Here is a 14959-nt window from a genome sequence, read left to right as displayed (position 1 = left end):
TTCCCCGCTCTCTTTCCCCCTTCCTCTCCCCATGGTCCCCTGCCAGGTCTCTCCTGTTAGACCTATGAATGCAAACATATGGTATCTATCCTTCTCTGCCTGACTTATTTCGCTTAGCATGACACCCTCAAGGTCCATCCACTTTCCTACAAATGGCCATATATCATTCTTTCTCATTGCCATATAGTACTCCATTGTATATATGTACCACATCTTCTTGATCCATTCATCAGTTGATAGACATTTAGGTTCTTTCCATGATTTGGCTATTGTAGAAAGTGCCGCTATGAACATTGGGGTACATGTGCTCCTATGCCTCAGCACTTCTTTATCCCTTGGGTAAATCCCTAGCAGTGCTATTGCTGGGTCATAGGGGAGTTCTATGGATAGTTTTTTGAAGAACCTCCACACTGTTTTCCAGAGCGGCTGCATCCAGATGGCCAACAGGCACATGAAACGATGCTCAGTGTCACTCATCATCAGGGAAATTCAAATCAAAACCACACTGAGATACCACCTCACACCAGTCAGAGTCGCTAAAATGAACAAATCCAAAGACTATAGATGCTGGCAAGGGTGTGCAGAGATGGGCACCCTCCTACACTGTTGGTGGCAACACTAGAATTTTTTAGTGCTAATTAATTTATTACAGGTTTATTACATAAGGTAAACTGTACATATTTAAAGTGTTACAAATTTAGGAATTGAATCAGTCTTCAAACAATCATGGATATATACCACATGGTTCTATAATATTTAAGAACAGGAAATTTTAACTACTTCATTATGCAATAGTAGGATGTAATCCCTCTAAACTTCATTTTCTTCAGAAGATAATGTGGAAGAATAAACATAACTTCATGGGATGTGGTGAGGAAGGACGAAATGTGTGGAAATGCTTTGTTGGATCTAAAGAATATTCAAGGGTAAGGGTTGTGTGTTGTATGCATATATATGTGTATTTATGTACATTTCTATTTCAAACAAACACACTCACTCACATATACGTACATGCACAAGATTCATAACCCTCCTTATAACTCATTACAACCTATCTGTTGTGTTGAAAGAAAGCTTGACAGACCATGGAGGATAAAGAAAGGGGAAAAAAGGAAAGCTTGCATTAACATCGACAGACTAATGTAGAAATTTCGACAATAAAAGTTAGAGTCGAATGGGTGGTCTTTAACAATGAATAGCTTCTACTATCCTGAAGCCCAGAGGCCTCCAAGACAGAACCACATTTTACATTTGTGCAAGAAGAAATTCTCTGTACCAGTTAATAGGGCTGACTATCTCCAAATTGACTTTAGATTTCATTTCAGCTACTTAAGTGGGGTTTCAACACAAAATGCCTCCCTTAAGGGAGGTAATTGAGTTGATAAACTTCATTTCCATTTCTTTAAATAACATTTTATTGGATAAATGATTTTGTCACTTTCCTATTGCTATTACCAGTTACCACACTCAAGGATTAAAAGAAACAAATTTCTACTCTTCTAGGTCTGGAGGTCAATGCCAAAATTGAATCTCACTGAGCTAAAATCAAAATGTCTCTGCAAGATATAAGAGAGCTTGAATTCCTGTCCAGTTACTTGATTCAAGGTCACCATTTTTTTTTTCTGCACGAAAATGCATGTGCTTCCAATGTTTACTGGTTACCTGAAAAAGAACTTCAGTGGAGTCCTGTATTTAACAGTTGTCCAAAATAAACTTGAATAACATAATGATCATGAGAGTTGTGTCATAAACGCCATCTTGAGAGCAAATGGCTTGGTAGAATGTCTTTAGTATCAACTGGAATTTTATGATGATGAGTTATTCTAAGCTCTATTGATCTCCACAAGGGTCTTGACTCAGCTGTGTGTCAGCTGAGAAGGCTCTGCTGATGTTGCCAGGGCATTCTAATATAATTGGGGCTTGGCTAGTGAGCTGTGGCTGATCCAGGGTGGCCTTGGCTTAAACAACTGTGCTCCACATGTCCTCACTTCCTGTGGCAGCCCACCTTGGTTTATTCACATTTCAGAGGTAGAGTCCCAAGAGAGACCAGTAGAAATGCACCAAGGCCTCTAAGGTCCTCTGCCACAATCATATGCAGTTGGCCTCAGCAAATAAAAAATCTTAAGCCCTCTCAGATCAAAGGGGGAGGAATAGTCTCCACCTCCTGATGGAAGGTACTGCACACACTGCCAAACACATGGCTACAGAAAAAGACTGGGATTTGTGGGCATCTTGTAAACATCTGCCACTGATGCATTTTCAATTCAAACAGTTTATTTTCACTTACACATCCAACAGTGCAAAGATCTCAGAGACAACAGTGAAAATGCATTATGTGTCTAATGAGCAGCTATGGAAATTCTACTCCAGAGGGTCAGGCTTTCCTCCAAATATAAATATTTCCTCACCACCTCTTACCTTTTGATCACCAATCCTAGTCTAAGAAAAGATCAAGGAAATAAAAGATTCTCTTTCCAGATGCCTCAGAGATACCAGGGATCTTGCATCTAACTCATTGATTAATGAAGCTAACAACTGTTGTATCATTGATGCCGTCTTCATGGCATCCTTCTGCTGACACTGTTTTCCTATTGGCTGACCTTCTCACTGACATACTCATAATGGTGTTCACCCTGGTATTGTTCTATCATCATCATCATCATCATCATCATCATCATCATCCTCAACATCATCATCATCATCATCTTTATGATTGTTGTCATGGTGAGGATTCCACTGGGAGGAGGTGACGTCTGAAATGCGAATAGAAGATAGGCATAGGATATTTTTTCATTTTTTGAACTTTATTGAAATTTAATTGGCATATAAAATTATGGGAGTTTCAGCATACAACTTGGTGATTTCATATGCATATACATTGCAAACTGATCACCTCAATTGGTTTTTTTTTAATTTTTTTAATGTTTTATTTTATTTTTGATACAGAGAGAGACAGAGCATGAGAGGGGGAGGGTCAGAGAGATGGAGACACAGAACCAGAAGCAGGCTCCAGGCTCTGAGCTAGCTGTAAGCACAGAGCCTGACGCGGGGCTCGAACCCACGAATGTGTGAGATCTGACCTGAGCTGAAGTCGGAGGCTTAACCGACTGAGCCACCCAGGCGCCCCTCAATTGGTTTTGAATACATTCATCATTTCACATAGCTACCACTTCTTTTAGTTGTAAGAACATTTACTATGTCTCTGTCAGAAACATTCAAGCATTCAATGCAGTAGAGTTAACCATAATGACTACGTTGTATGTTAAGTCCACAGAACTTATTTATCTTATAACATAAGTTCTATAGGTTTTCACTAGCATCTTCTAATTTCCCCAAACCTCAGCCACAGGCAAACATCAACTTATTCTCTGTTCCTATGGCTCAGATTTCTATATTTCACATATAAGTGAGATCATACAATATTTGTCTTTCTCTGTTTCTAAATTTCACTTAGCATAATGCCCTCAGGATCTATTTGTGTTTGATCAAGAGAAAAGATGTCTTTCTTTTTTATTGCTAAATTCCACTATATAGGTATGCCATGATTATTAATTCATCTGCCAATGGATACTAAGAAAAGATGTGTCTAGGGAATGCAAACTGATACAGCCGCTCTGGAAAACAGTGTGGAGGTTCTTCAAAAACTATCAATAGAAATCTCCTATGACCCAACAATAGCACTGCTGGGGATCTACCCAAGGGATACAGAAGTGCTGATGCATAGGGACACATGCACCCCAATGTTCATATATGACTTGAAAATATTCTCTGACATTCAGGAGGCTGCCTTTCCGTTTTGTTGACGTTTTCCTGAGCCATGCACAAGTTTTTAGTTTGATGTAGACCCTGCTTATTCTTGCTTTTGTTCTCTTGCTTTTGATGTCAAATCCTAAAAAACATTGCCAAGACCAACATGTTTTCTTCTAGGAGTTTTATGGCTTCAGGTCTTACATTCAAGTTATTAATCCATTTGGAGTTACATTTTGCTAGTGGTATAAGATAGTGGTCCCGTTTCATTCTTTTGCATGTGGCTGTCCAGTTTACCAAACACCATTTACTGAAAAGACTATTCTTTCCTTACTGTATAATCTTGCAACTTTTCTTGTAAATTAGATAAGTATATAGATGTGGGTTTGTTTCTGGGCTGTCTATTCTGTTCCACTGATTGGTGTGTGTTTTTATGCCAATATAATGGTTTTTAGGTTACCATAGCTTTGTAATATAGTTTGAAATCAGGGAGCTCTTCTTTCTCAAGATTGCTTTTGGTGTTAGGGGTCGTTTGTGATTCCTTACAAATTTAACAATTGTTTGTTCAATTTCTCTAAAAACTGATATTGGAATTTTGACAGAGATTGTACTGAATCCACAGATGAATGTGGGTATATGGACATTTTAACAGCATTTATTCTTCCAATCAAAGAAGAGCCTATCTTTCCATTTATGTGTGCCTTCTTTAATATCTTTCAGCAATGTTGTATAGTTTTTCCTGTACAGGTGTTTTGCCTCCTTGGTTAAATTTATTCTTAGGTATTTTATTCTTGTGGATACAATAGTAAATGGGATTGTTTTCTTAATTTCTCTTTATGATAGTCTGTTATTGATGTACATAAATGCAACCAATTGTATATTGACTCTATATCCTGCTGAATATATTTATTAGTTTTAACGGATTTTTTCTTATAAACAACTTATTGAAATACAATGATTACACTCAATTAAGCATATTTAAAATGAAAAAATTTCTGAGGTTCAGTCAGTTAAGTAACCACTCTTGATTTTGGCTTTTCCTGATCTCACAGTCATGAGATCAAGACCCACATTGGGCTCTACGCTGACAGCACAGAGCCTACTTGAAATTTCTGTCTCCCTCTCTCTCTGCCCCAACCCTCCTCTCTCTATCTCTCTCTTTCAAACAAAATATATAAACATTTTACCATAAATAATAATAATAAAATGCAAAAATTTCCAAATGAAAGGAATCATACAAAAACTAAGAGTACTGGGGCATCTGGGTGGCTCAGTTGTTTAAGTGTCTGACATCAGCTCAGGTCATTTCTCAAGATCTGTGGGTTCCAGCCCATGTCAGACACTGTGCTGACAACTCAGAGCCTAGATAGAGCCTTCTTCAGATTCTATGTCTCCCTCTCTCTCTCTCTGCCCGCTCACTCTCTGTGACAAAAAGAATAAAAAATAAACTAAGAGTCCATGATGAATAAGTCCGTTTAAATATAATTAAAGAAAGTGGCCAAAAGTTTAAATCTTGTTACATAATTGTAAAAACTGTAATCAACCTGAAATCTCTGTATCCCTCTATCTGATGCTTATGTGGGGAATAAACCTAATTCAGGAAGATATTGTTAGGAACAAACACAGCATTTGAAAATATTTGATGAGTCCAAGAAGTCATTCATGGGTAGGGAGTGTATGCCCATGTACATATGTATACATTAGTATATCACTTTATACCAATACATTCTTACACAAGTATGTATGACACAGACAAAATAATCTTACCTTCTATGTTGAAATGACATTGGAGAGCCTAGAAATCAGAACAGTGAATGTTTGAATTAGCATGGAATTGAAAGGATGAAGAAATTTAGACAAAATGTAAAGTAGAACGGGTGAACTTGATTTTAGTAAGTTAAAATTTCTTATCTTAATGCACAGAGCCTTCAAAGTGAGAATTTATATTTAAAACTAAAGTCAAGGTGTGCATGGGCAGCTCAGCTGATAGAATATGTAACCCCTTTTTATTATGATTTTACTTTTTAGTAATCTCTACACACAATGTGAGGCTTGAACTCACAATTTTGAGATCAAGAGTCACGCGATTCATGGATGAACCATCCTGGTGCCTTAAGCATGTAGGTCTTGATCTCAGGGTTATGAATTTGAGCATCACATTGGGGCATAGAGATTATGTTTAACATAAATAAATAGATGCATGGATAGGTAGAGTGAGTGAGCGAGTGAGTGACAATTATTTTACCAAAGGGGAGTTCACTTTTTCCATTCCACTTAAGCAATGAACCAGAAGCTCCACATTGACTTTTTCCTCCTCCAGTTAAGGTTGGATATATTTTAAAAAATGCCTATACCCATAAGAAGAGAAATGAATTAACTGAGAGAATGCAATGCACATTCCTCCAAAATAATTCTATTGCATAAATGTCTATATTACATTTCTCTATCTGCTTTAATAAATTACACCCTAGAAGCGCAAAACAAACAAATATTATGCTCTTCCTGTTTAGAAGTTGGAAACCTGAAGTAACTCTCAGGACTGAAATCAAGATGAGAGCAGGGCTTGGTTCCTTCATAGATACTCCATGAAACTCTGTTTTCTTTCTATTGTGGTCTCTAGTGACAAGTATTCTTTGCCTCAATGTCCTTTCTCCATCTTCAACGCCAGCAATGTAGCATCTTCACAACTCTCTCTGATTCAACTATTCTGCCTTCCTCTCCTACATTCGGAGGACCATGGTGATTATGTTAGTTCTACCTGCATCATTTGCCCAAATCGAGTTTAAGTTTCAGCTCATTTCCAGCCTTTGTCTATTAACTATTTTACTCTCCCTCATTCTTACAAAAGTAACAAATTCAAAGTTTCCAATGATTAGAATGTGGACAACCTCAGGAGGGACTCATGCTGTCTGCTAGAAAGTCTCTTCCAAAACTGTTCTATTTGGTGTCACTCAAGGGCTCTTATATAAAAGAAACCAACACAGAACTTATCACAGCCCCCAGAATGACTGGATACACTTGTCATTCAAAATATTATGCAAACAGAATTTGCTTCATTAAGAACACCTAAAACACCTGCATTATCTCTATCACAGGACCACAGCCTTGCTACTCAACTTGTCCCATGGACCAGGATCTGCAGCATCAACATCACTCAGAAATTTGTCAGACACACCATATCTTAGGCACACCAGCACCTGAAAAATCAGAATCTGCATTTTAACCAGGATCATAAGTGATTCATATGCAACCTTGAATTTGAGGAAGTGCTGGTCTGGAGTAAGTTTTCTCACATTTTCAATGATAATTGGTGTCGGGAGCTGCCTAGCTCATTGCAGAGGTTTAGCAGCATCCCTCAGACATTTCCAAATAGGTCTAAGGGAAAGACTCATCTCTGGTTGGGAATCATGGGCACGGAGTTTGTAGAAATGGAACATTCTTAAAGAATCCAATCAGTACCAACCCCTTTCTGCAACCAACCTTGAGAAGATCACTAAATTCTTTAAACCCCATTTCTGCATGGGGAATGCAGTTCAAAAGAGTACTTCATCACACAATGGACTTTTAGAAAAGTTCTTCAGGCAATTCCTAGAAGATGCCAAATTTGGATTGTTATGCATAAAAATATCTAAACATATCTCAAACAATAAACAAACATTTTTAATGGTACTTTCAGTACTGGCTCTGAACTTGTGATATGAGAGTGAAATCCCTAACTTGCTTTGGCAAAACTGTCCTGAAGCCCACGAGGTTAGTGCTCCAGGCTTTATATCAAAGGAACAAACTTCACATCTCTGTTGAAAACAGGAAAAGTGACTTTCTAAACATATCAGGGCCTATGTCTCGACCACAATCAATGCTTTGAAGAATCCAAGGGATCTAGTAAAGACTGATTTCTCAGTCTTCAACAGGATAAAATGTTCACTCTGGTTTGGGATAAGGTGCTGAGAGTTTAGATCTCTGAAAGTCAGAAGTGACAGACCAGGAGTAAGAAAACCTGGCTTCAGATGGCTTATCGCCCAGTCTCCTAGGAACAGAAATTCTACAGAAGAAAATAATTTCTCTTCTGTCCACACCGGTGCTCCTCAGGGAAATCACGGGAGAAAGGAGGGAGAAACATCAGGGAACTGTATCCAATGCACAGACCTAAGAGGCTTTAAATACCTCCTCTGCAGCAGCCCCACAGTATGTGACATTTCAGACCAGATAAGAGATGGTCATTTCTATTGCAGTCCTGAGTCTAGATAGGGCACTGAAGTTCGACCCATCCAGCTCCCTTGTCTGGGGACAGAGCTTCATCCTCTACCATCCAATGAGGTAGGTATTATGAGTTGCATGTAAAGACCTTCCTCTCAGAGACCCTCTCCCCAATTAGATGAATATTACATCCTAGGAAGTACTGCAGGAGAAGGTGAACGGAAATAAGGTCAGAAACATTTTCCTGTGGTCACCTGAGAGCCAATCTAGCCCAGCCAGAGCTGAGAGATTGCTGTAGTTGTTTGCCAGTTTGATTAATAAGTTGATTGAATGATTGGTTGATTGATGGATTTATGACACTATAAATAGAAGTAAATATTTTTAATAGTTTATTGTCAAAGTGGTTTCCATATAACACCCAGTGCTTCTCCCCACAAGTGCCCCTCACCATGACCATCACCCCCCTCCCTCTCTCCTCCTCCCCCTTCAGTCCATGGTTCCTTTTCAGTATTCAGTAGTCTCTCTTGATCTGTGTCCCTCACTCTTCCCCGCTCTCTTTCCCCCTTCCTCTCCCCATGGTCCCCTGCCAGGTCTCTCCTGTTAGACCTATGAATGCAAACATATGGTATCTATCCTTCTCTGCCTGACTCATTTCGCTTAGCATGACACCCTCAAGGTCCATCCACTTTCCTACAAATGGCCATATTTCATTCTTCCTCATTGCCGTATACTACTCCATTGTATATATATACCACGTCTTCTTGATCCATTCATCAGTTGATGGACATTTAGGCTCTTTCCATGATTTGGCTATTGTAGAAAGTGTCGCTATGAACATTGGGGTACATGTGCTTCTATGCATCTGCACTTCTATAACCCCTGGGTAAATCCCTAGCAGTGCTATTGCTGGGTCATAGGGGAGTTCTATTGATAGTTTTTTGCGGAACCTCCACACTGTTTTCCAGAACAGCTGCACCAGTTTACATTCCCACCATCAGTGTAGGAGGTTGCCTGTTTCTCCTCGCCAGCATCTATATTCTCTTGATTTAGCGACTCTGACTGGTGTGAGGTGGTATCTCAGTGTGGTTTTGATTTGAATTTCCCTGATGATGAGTGACACTGAATTGTTTCATGTGCCTGTTGGCCATCTGGATGTCCCCTTTGGAGAAGTGTCTATTCAGATCTTCTGCCCATTTCTTCACTGGATCATTCATTTTTCATGTATGGAGTTTAGTGAGCTCCTTGTATATTTTGGATACTAGCCCTTTATCTGATATGCCATTTGTCACTATCTTTTCCCATTCTGTCAGTTGCCTGTTAGTTTTTTTGATTGTTTCCTTCGCCTTGCAGAAGCTTCTTATCTAGAAGTAAATATTGAACTCAGAACTGTAAGGTTCAACGTCAACAACTCAATGATAATAATGGAGATCCACGTAGACCAGGGATGAGAAACATAAAAGTAGAACCTAAGACCAAGGAGCTTTGTACATAGAAAAGTCACGTATTAGCTGTGTAGAGATATACATTGATGTGAGGGCATGTCTTTTCAAATTTAAGATGGAACATGTTATACTATATGTCCATACTGATGAGAAAAATCCAGATGAAAGAATTCTCCCAAGTACATCCTTGCAAAGCAGTACACGAAACATGCATATCACAGCACCATCTCTCTTTTGAGTATTCAAATAAAACATTTAAGGGGCTCCTGGGTGGCTCAGTCTCTTAAGTGTCTGACTTGATGTCAGCTCAGGTTATGATCTGAAAGTTCACAGGATCGAGCCCCCTAATTGGGCTTTGCCCTGACAGGGCCCTTCTGTGTACTTCTCTTGCTCTGCCCATTCCAGGCTGGTGCTCACTCTGTGTCTATTGAAATAGACAAATAAACATTTTAAAAACATTTTTAAAAGAAAAGAATTTTAAATGTATGATATGAAACGGGGAATGCTAGTGAGCTTCCTTTACAATTACTTCATTACCTGTGAGCCTGAATATATTCTGCCTTAGCCAGCCACCCACTTTATTGAAAATTGGGAGTCCTTACTGTTTGCATAATGTAGTCAGAGGGGTTTTATTCCTGTTTTTTATCCCATCCTTTCTAACAAAGAATTACTATTTATTTCAACAATTTGGCTACTTGAAATTTCATTTTTTATGATATGTAGAATTATTTGTGCAGAATGTGTGAGAGTGTGTAAATTTTGTGCAGTAAAAACTGTGACATAGTCATAATATACTCTCTACGCTGTGTTGTTCTGTTTATTTCTTTTTTTTTTTTTTGCTAGAAGAATTGATCTGTCACAGAACCTGCTTTGCACAAAATGACGGTAAATGCCCTGCAGACTTATGCTCTTAAGTCACCCTTTCTACATATTTCCAACTAGCTTTCACATCTCTGTCTTCCTTTATTGTTCTTTTTGGCCCCTTATTAATGGATCTATTTTTAAAATGGAAATTACATCACTTGGAAGGTATTGTTTTTTACATTTGATGAATCACCTTTACCTTACAAAACATGATTGGTCCCTATATCTTTATGTGAGATAAAATTAAAACCTTAGATATTCCTCCCGCTCCACATGAAAAGACTTTTTCTTAATCTTTTATTCTGAGTCCTTGGAAATCTAAATTAGATCATTAAGTTCTTATTCTTTTAAATCTTTTTGTTCAGAAGTTGATTTAGGGCCTTCCTTAAATTTTGTTTCCTGCAATGATTTTGAGTCATTCTGCTTAACCTAAGTGCATTTCACTATTTCTTTCCAAAGTGATTATTTCTTTTTTAAAAACATTCTTTGTTATGCACACATACACATTCACACACTTTCAACACAAATGTCTAAAAAGACACCAATGCAAGAATTTTTTAAATTTAGGCACAATTGCTTTCCTAGCTATTCTCTCCAAGTCCTTCTGACACACACACGTCCCTCTAGCCAACAAGTGTCATGCTGATTCATTCTTTTTTAAAAGATTTTCGTAGGTAACCTCTATACTCAATATGGGGTTGAACTCATGATTCCAAGATCAAAATGTGCACAGGATGCTGACTGAGACAGCCAGGTGCCCCTGATTCATTATTTCAACACCCATATGACTGTGCCATTTCCCTTTAGATACTTTTTTATATTTTTTCTCATTACATTACTATTATATCAATGCTACACAATATTTTTTAATAGATAAACTATGTTTTTCAGCCAAAGGTGATTTTGTCCCTCAGGGGAAAATAAACAATGTTCAAAGACATTTGGAGTTGTCACACTGAAGAGGGGTGCATGGAGGCCATGGATGCTCTAAACGAACTACTGTGCACACAACGCTCCCTACCACAGAGGAGGATGTGGCCCAGAATGTCCATACTGCAGAGACTGAGAAACCCTAAGTTAAAGAATATGTATATTTTTAAGATAGTTTTTTAAAAATAATCTCTACACTCAACATGAGACATGAACTTTCAACCCCAGGCTCAAGACTTTTCAACTCCACTAACTGATCCAGTCAGGTACCCTAAGAACATCTACATATTTTAATATTTTTAAATGTCTTCACAGTCTCCCGGAACGTTATGATACGTCACAATTCTGACAGCAAAATTAGAAAGTGCCTCTTTGCTGCCTGTTAAAAATTCCAATCTCATTCAATGTGACAGCCCCTGAAGTGTTTTCTCAGGATACTGGGTGTGATACTAAGAAGAGATGTGCAATCAACAGGACACCACAGTAACCAGATTAATGAAGTGTGAGAGATTCATAGTGTGGACAAGGAACTCCCTGTGTCTGGAACTTTAAGCAGCTGTGAGGTCACATATTTCTACAAAATTCACAGCATTGCCTCTTGTCCATTCCCCTCAACACTGGCCTTCTTAGCCAGTCTTGACTGAACACTCAACGTAACACTCCATCCACTCTCTTTCACTTGTCTTCATTTTCTTCATAGCCTCTGTCCTGAACTCAGGTACATTTCATTTTTATATACATGTATATACAATCACCATAAATGAATTGTAGGTACTTTTCCTCATCAATTCCCTTCTAATTTATGACTCAGAATGTTGAAAATATGGTCAACACTCTATATATTTCTCAAACGTTTGAAATAATCTGTTATTAACTCTATGCTATCTGCCCATTGGGGAAACTATTTCTGGGATGAAAATTCCTAATCAAAGAGGAAACACTCATCCCCTGAAATCCATTCACAAATATTGAAATAACTTTATTGACTATAAATATAAATCATACCATTTGAACAATGGGAGCCATGCCCATTTATGTGAAATTTTCTCATGTTATTTTCCCCTTTACAGGTAGTCACCTCTGCTACATGGACCCAGGAAACAATACAGGAGTTTCAGAATTTCTTCTTATGGGATTATCAGAAGAACCAGAACTGCAGCCCCTCATATTTGGGACTTTCCTTTCCATGTACCTGATCACTGTGTTTGGAAACCTGCTCATCATATTGGCCATCAGCTCTGACTCCCAACTTCACACACCCATGTACTTCTTCCTCGCCAACCTGTCCTTTGTAGACATCTGCTTCACATCCACCACCGTCCCCAAGATGCTGTGGAACATCCAGACTCAGAGCAAAGTCATAACCTATGCAGACTGCATCACTCAGATGTACTTTTTCACACTTTTTGCAGGTTTAGACATGTTTCTGTTGACAGTGATGGCCTATGACCGGTTTGTGGCCATCTGTCAGCCCCTGCACTACATGGTCATCATGAGCCCCCGGCTCTGTGGACTGCTGGTTCTGGGGTCCTGGGTCCTGAGTGCTCTGCATTCCTTGTTAGAAAGCTTAATGGTGTTGCCATTGTCCTTCTGTACAGTCTTGGAAATCCCCCACTTTTACTGTGAACTCAATCAGATGATCCAACTTGCCTGTTCTGACACCTTTCTCAACAACATGGTGGTATATTTTTTAGCTATGTTGCTGGGAGGAGGTCCCTTCATTGGGATCATTTGTTCTTATTTTAAGATAATTTCTTCCGTACGTGGGATCTCATCAGCTCAGGGCAAGTATAAAGCATTTTCTACCTGTGCATCTCACCTCTCAGTGGTCTCTTTATTCTGTTGTACGAGCTTAGGGGTATATCTTAGTTCTGCTGCTACCCAGAGCTCACACTCAAGTGCCACAGCCTCAGTGATGTACACGGTGGTCACGCCCATGCTGAACCCCTTCATCTACAGCCTGAGGAACAAAGACATAAAAGAGGCTCTGAGGAGAATCTTTGGGATGGTAGCTACAAAAGGGCAAGCTGTCCTGGGATGAATAAGTGCCCATAATTCAGGGCCAAGAACCTCAGCCAAATGTTGAGATTCTTTGATCTAATTTTGGAAGCAGGACATGCCTCCTCTATTTTTTTCCTGGAATTTTGTTTGTTTGTTTCAACATCTCTGAACAGTATAGTAACTCACTCTATCAGGCTTTGTGCTATCTCTGATATCCAAGAGATTTCTCTTTGTTTTTCCTACCCTCCCAATGTTATTCTCCCATTGACTGTGAAATATTTGGAAATTCTCACTTATTTTAAAGAACTGCTTCGATCAGTTAATAATAACTTCCTCTCAAATATAATATAGTGAGTACATTTTTCTTTTGCTTGAATGAATAAAACGCAGTCATGAGTTATACTACTCCAATGGAAAGTCTACTCTTGGCCACTACAGCTATTTATATAAGTCTATAAGGGAGAAAGATCTAAGGCCACACGGCTTCACTCTTGTGAACACCATTGTTTTGAATATCACTACCTTAGCTGCTCTTCCTGATAATGTAGTCTTTGGATCACAGGTTGTTATGTCTGATCATGGAGATTTTTCTACACAGTAAGATCCTGTTCTGTTACACAGCTTGCCTCCCCCATGCTTATCCTAGTCACTGCCAAAAAAAAAATCATAATACTCACACATTTTCAAGTATATCTCCATATAAAGATAAACATTGGGGGAAAAAGATTGATATATTTTGGCCTGAGAGTCAAGATTGGCTTTATGTATAAAAAAGAAAAATATTGAATATCACATTTATTGCTATGCAAAGTATTTCTTTCACAGGCACTTCATCTACTCATTGAATTATAGGATATCAGGGTCCATTGTAGTATGTATTCCTTATGATGAAAGGCTGGTGGAATGTTTGGGGGTTTATTAAATCATTTTCTGGTTTCTGATGTTTGCCAGGCCCACATACAAATATGATTCCTTCCCTTTCTCTAAATGAAATGTGTCCCACTATTCGAAATTTTGCCATAACCACTAAAGGGGCAGCAACCACTAAAGGGAATGATATGAGTATCCTCCATTATACATCTTCTTCCAAGTCACTGGATGACTCACAGGCAAGTGTGGATTCCTGTCTAGATATGTAATTCAGAATCACAGGCCTTGTGCAAACATGCATGTCCTTCCAAACTTTCCATGTTATCTCAAAGGAGCTCAGTGAGGTTATTTTTAATACAGTTAAGTGAGATAAACTTGAAGAACAAAGTAACCGTGGATGTTACATATCAGAAATGCCCATAATAAAATGAGTCAGATTATGACAAATGCTCTTACTTCTGCCTGATTTGCGTATTATATCAGTTACTATAGCTGCATACAAAGCATCCTCAAATAAGAAGCTTAGTACGGTGTCTGTCTTATCAAAGGGAAATGTAGGGTAGGGAAATGTCTGCTGGGCTCCTATGAGTCTGTAGGTGGGTGTGAATCTCTATCTTTTATTTCTAAGGCTCAATCATGAACCGAGAGACTGTCATCCTCTTTTACCTTGAACCAATTTATGGCATTACACTCCTTTGATAAATGCAGGCTAATCTTCTAGAATCAGTTTGTCAAATGTGAATCGTCTTAATTTCACTCCACTCTTTTTTAATATCCACATGTGAACCTTTGCTTTTTCACAGCAGGAAAGAGCTCTCCCACCCTGTTGGGTGAGACTCAGCTAACTATGCTCCAGATCTGATGCTGAGTCTTGTGACACTAGAATTTTTTAATGCAAATTAATTTAT

The 14959-nt window shown here is 38.6% G+C and overlaps 1 protein-coding gene across 1 annotated transcript in view; it reads left to right on the top strand.

Moving 5' to 3' along the window:
- LOC115274371 overlaps window positions 1-13221 on the top strand; it is a 16572-nt gene extending 3351 nt beyond the window's left edge. The window contains 2 exon segments of the mRNA XM_029917825.1: window positions 9502-9565; window positions 12203-13221. Of these exon segments, the coding sequence (XP_029773685.1) occupies window positions 9502-9565; window positions 12203-13221 (1083 nt within the window).
- The last annotated feature ends 1738 nt before the right edge of the window (window positions 13222-14959 follow it).

This window comes from Suricata suricatta, chromosome 12, assembly GCF_006229205.1.
Source record: "Suricata suricatta isolate VVHF042 chromosome 12, meerkat_22Aug2017_6uvM2_HiC, whole genome shotgun sequence".
In the NCBI taxonomy this organism is placed as follows: domain Eukaryota; kingdom Metazoa; phylum Chordata; class Mammalia; order Carnivora; family Herpestidae; genus Suricata; species Suricata suricatta.
This window is presented reverse-complemented; position numbering and strand designations above follow the sequence as displayed.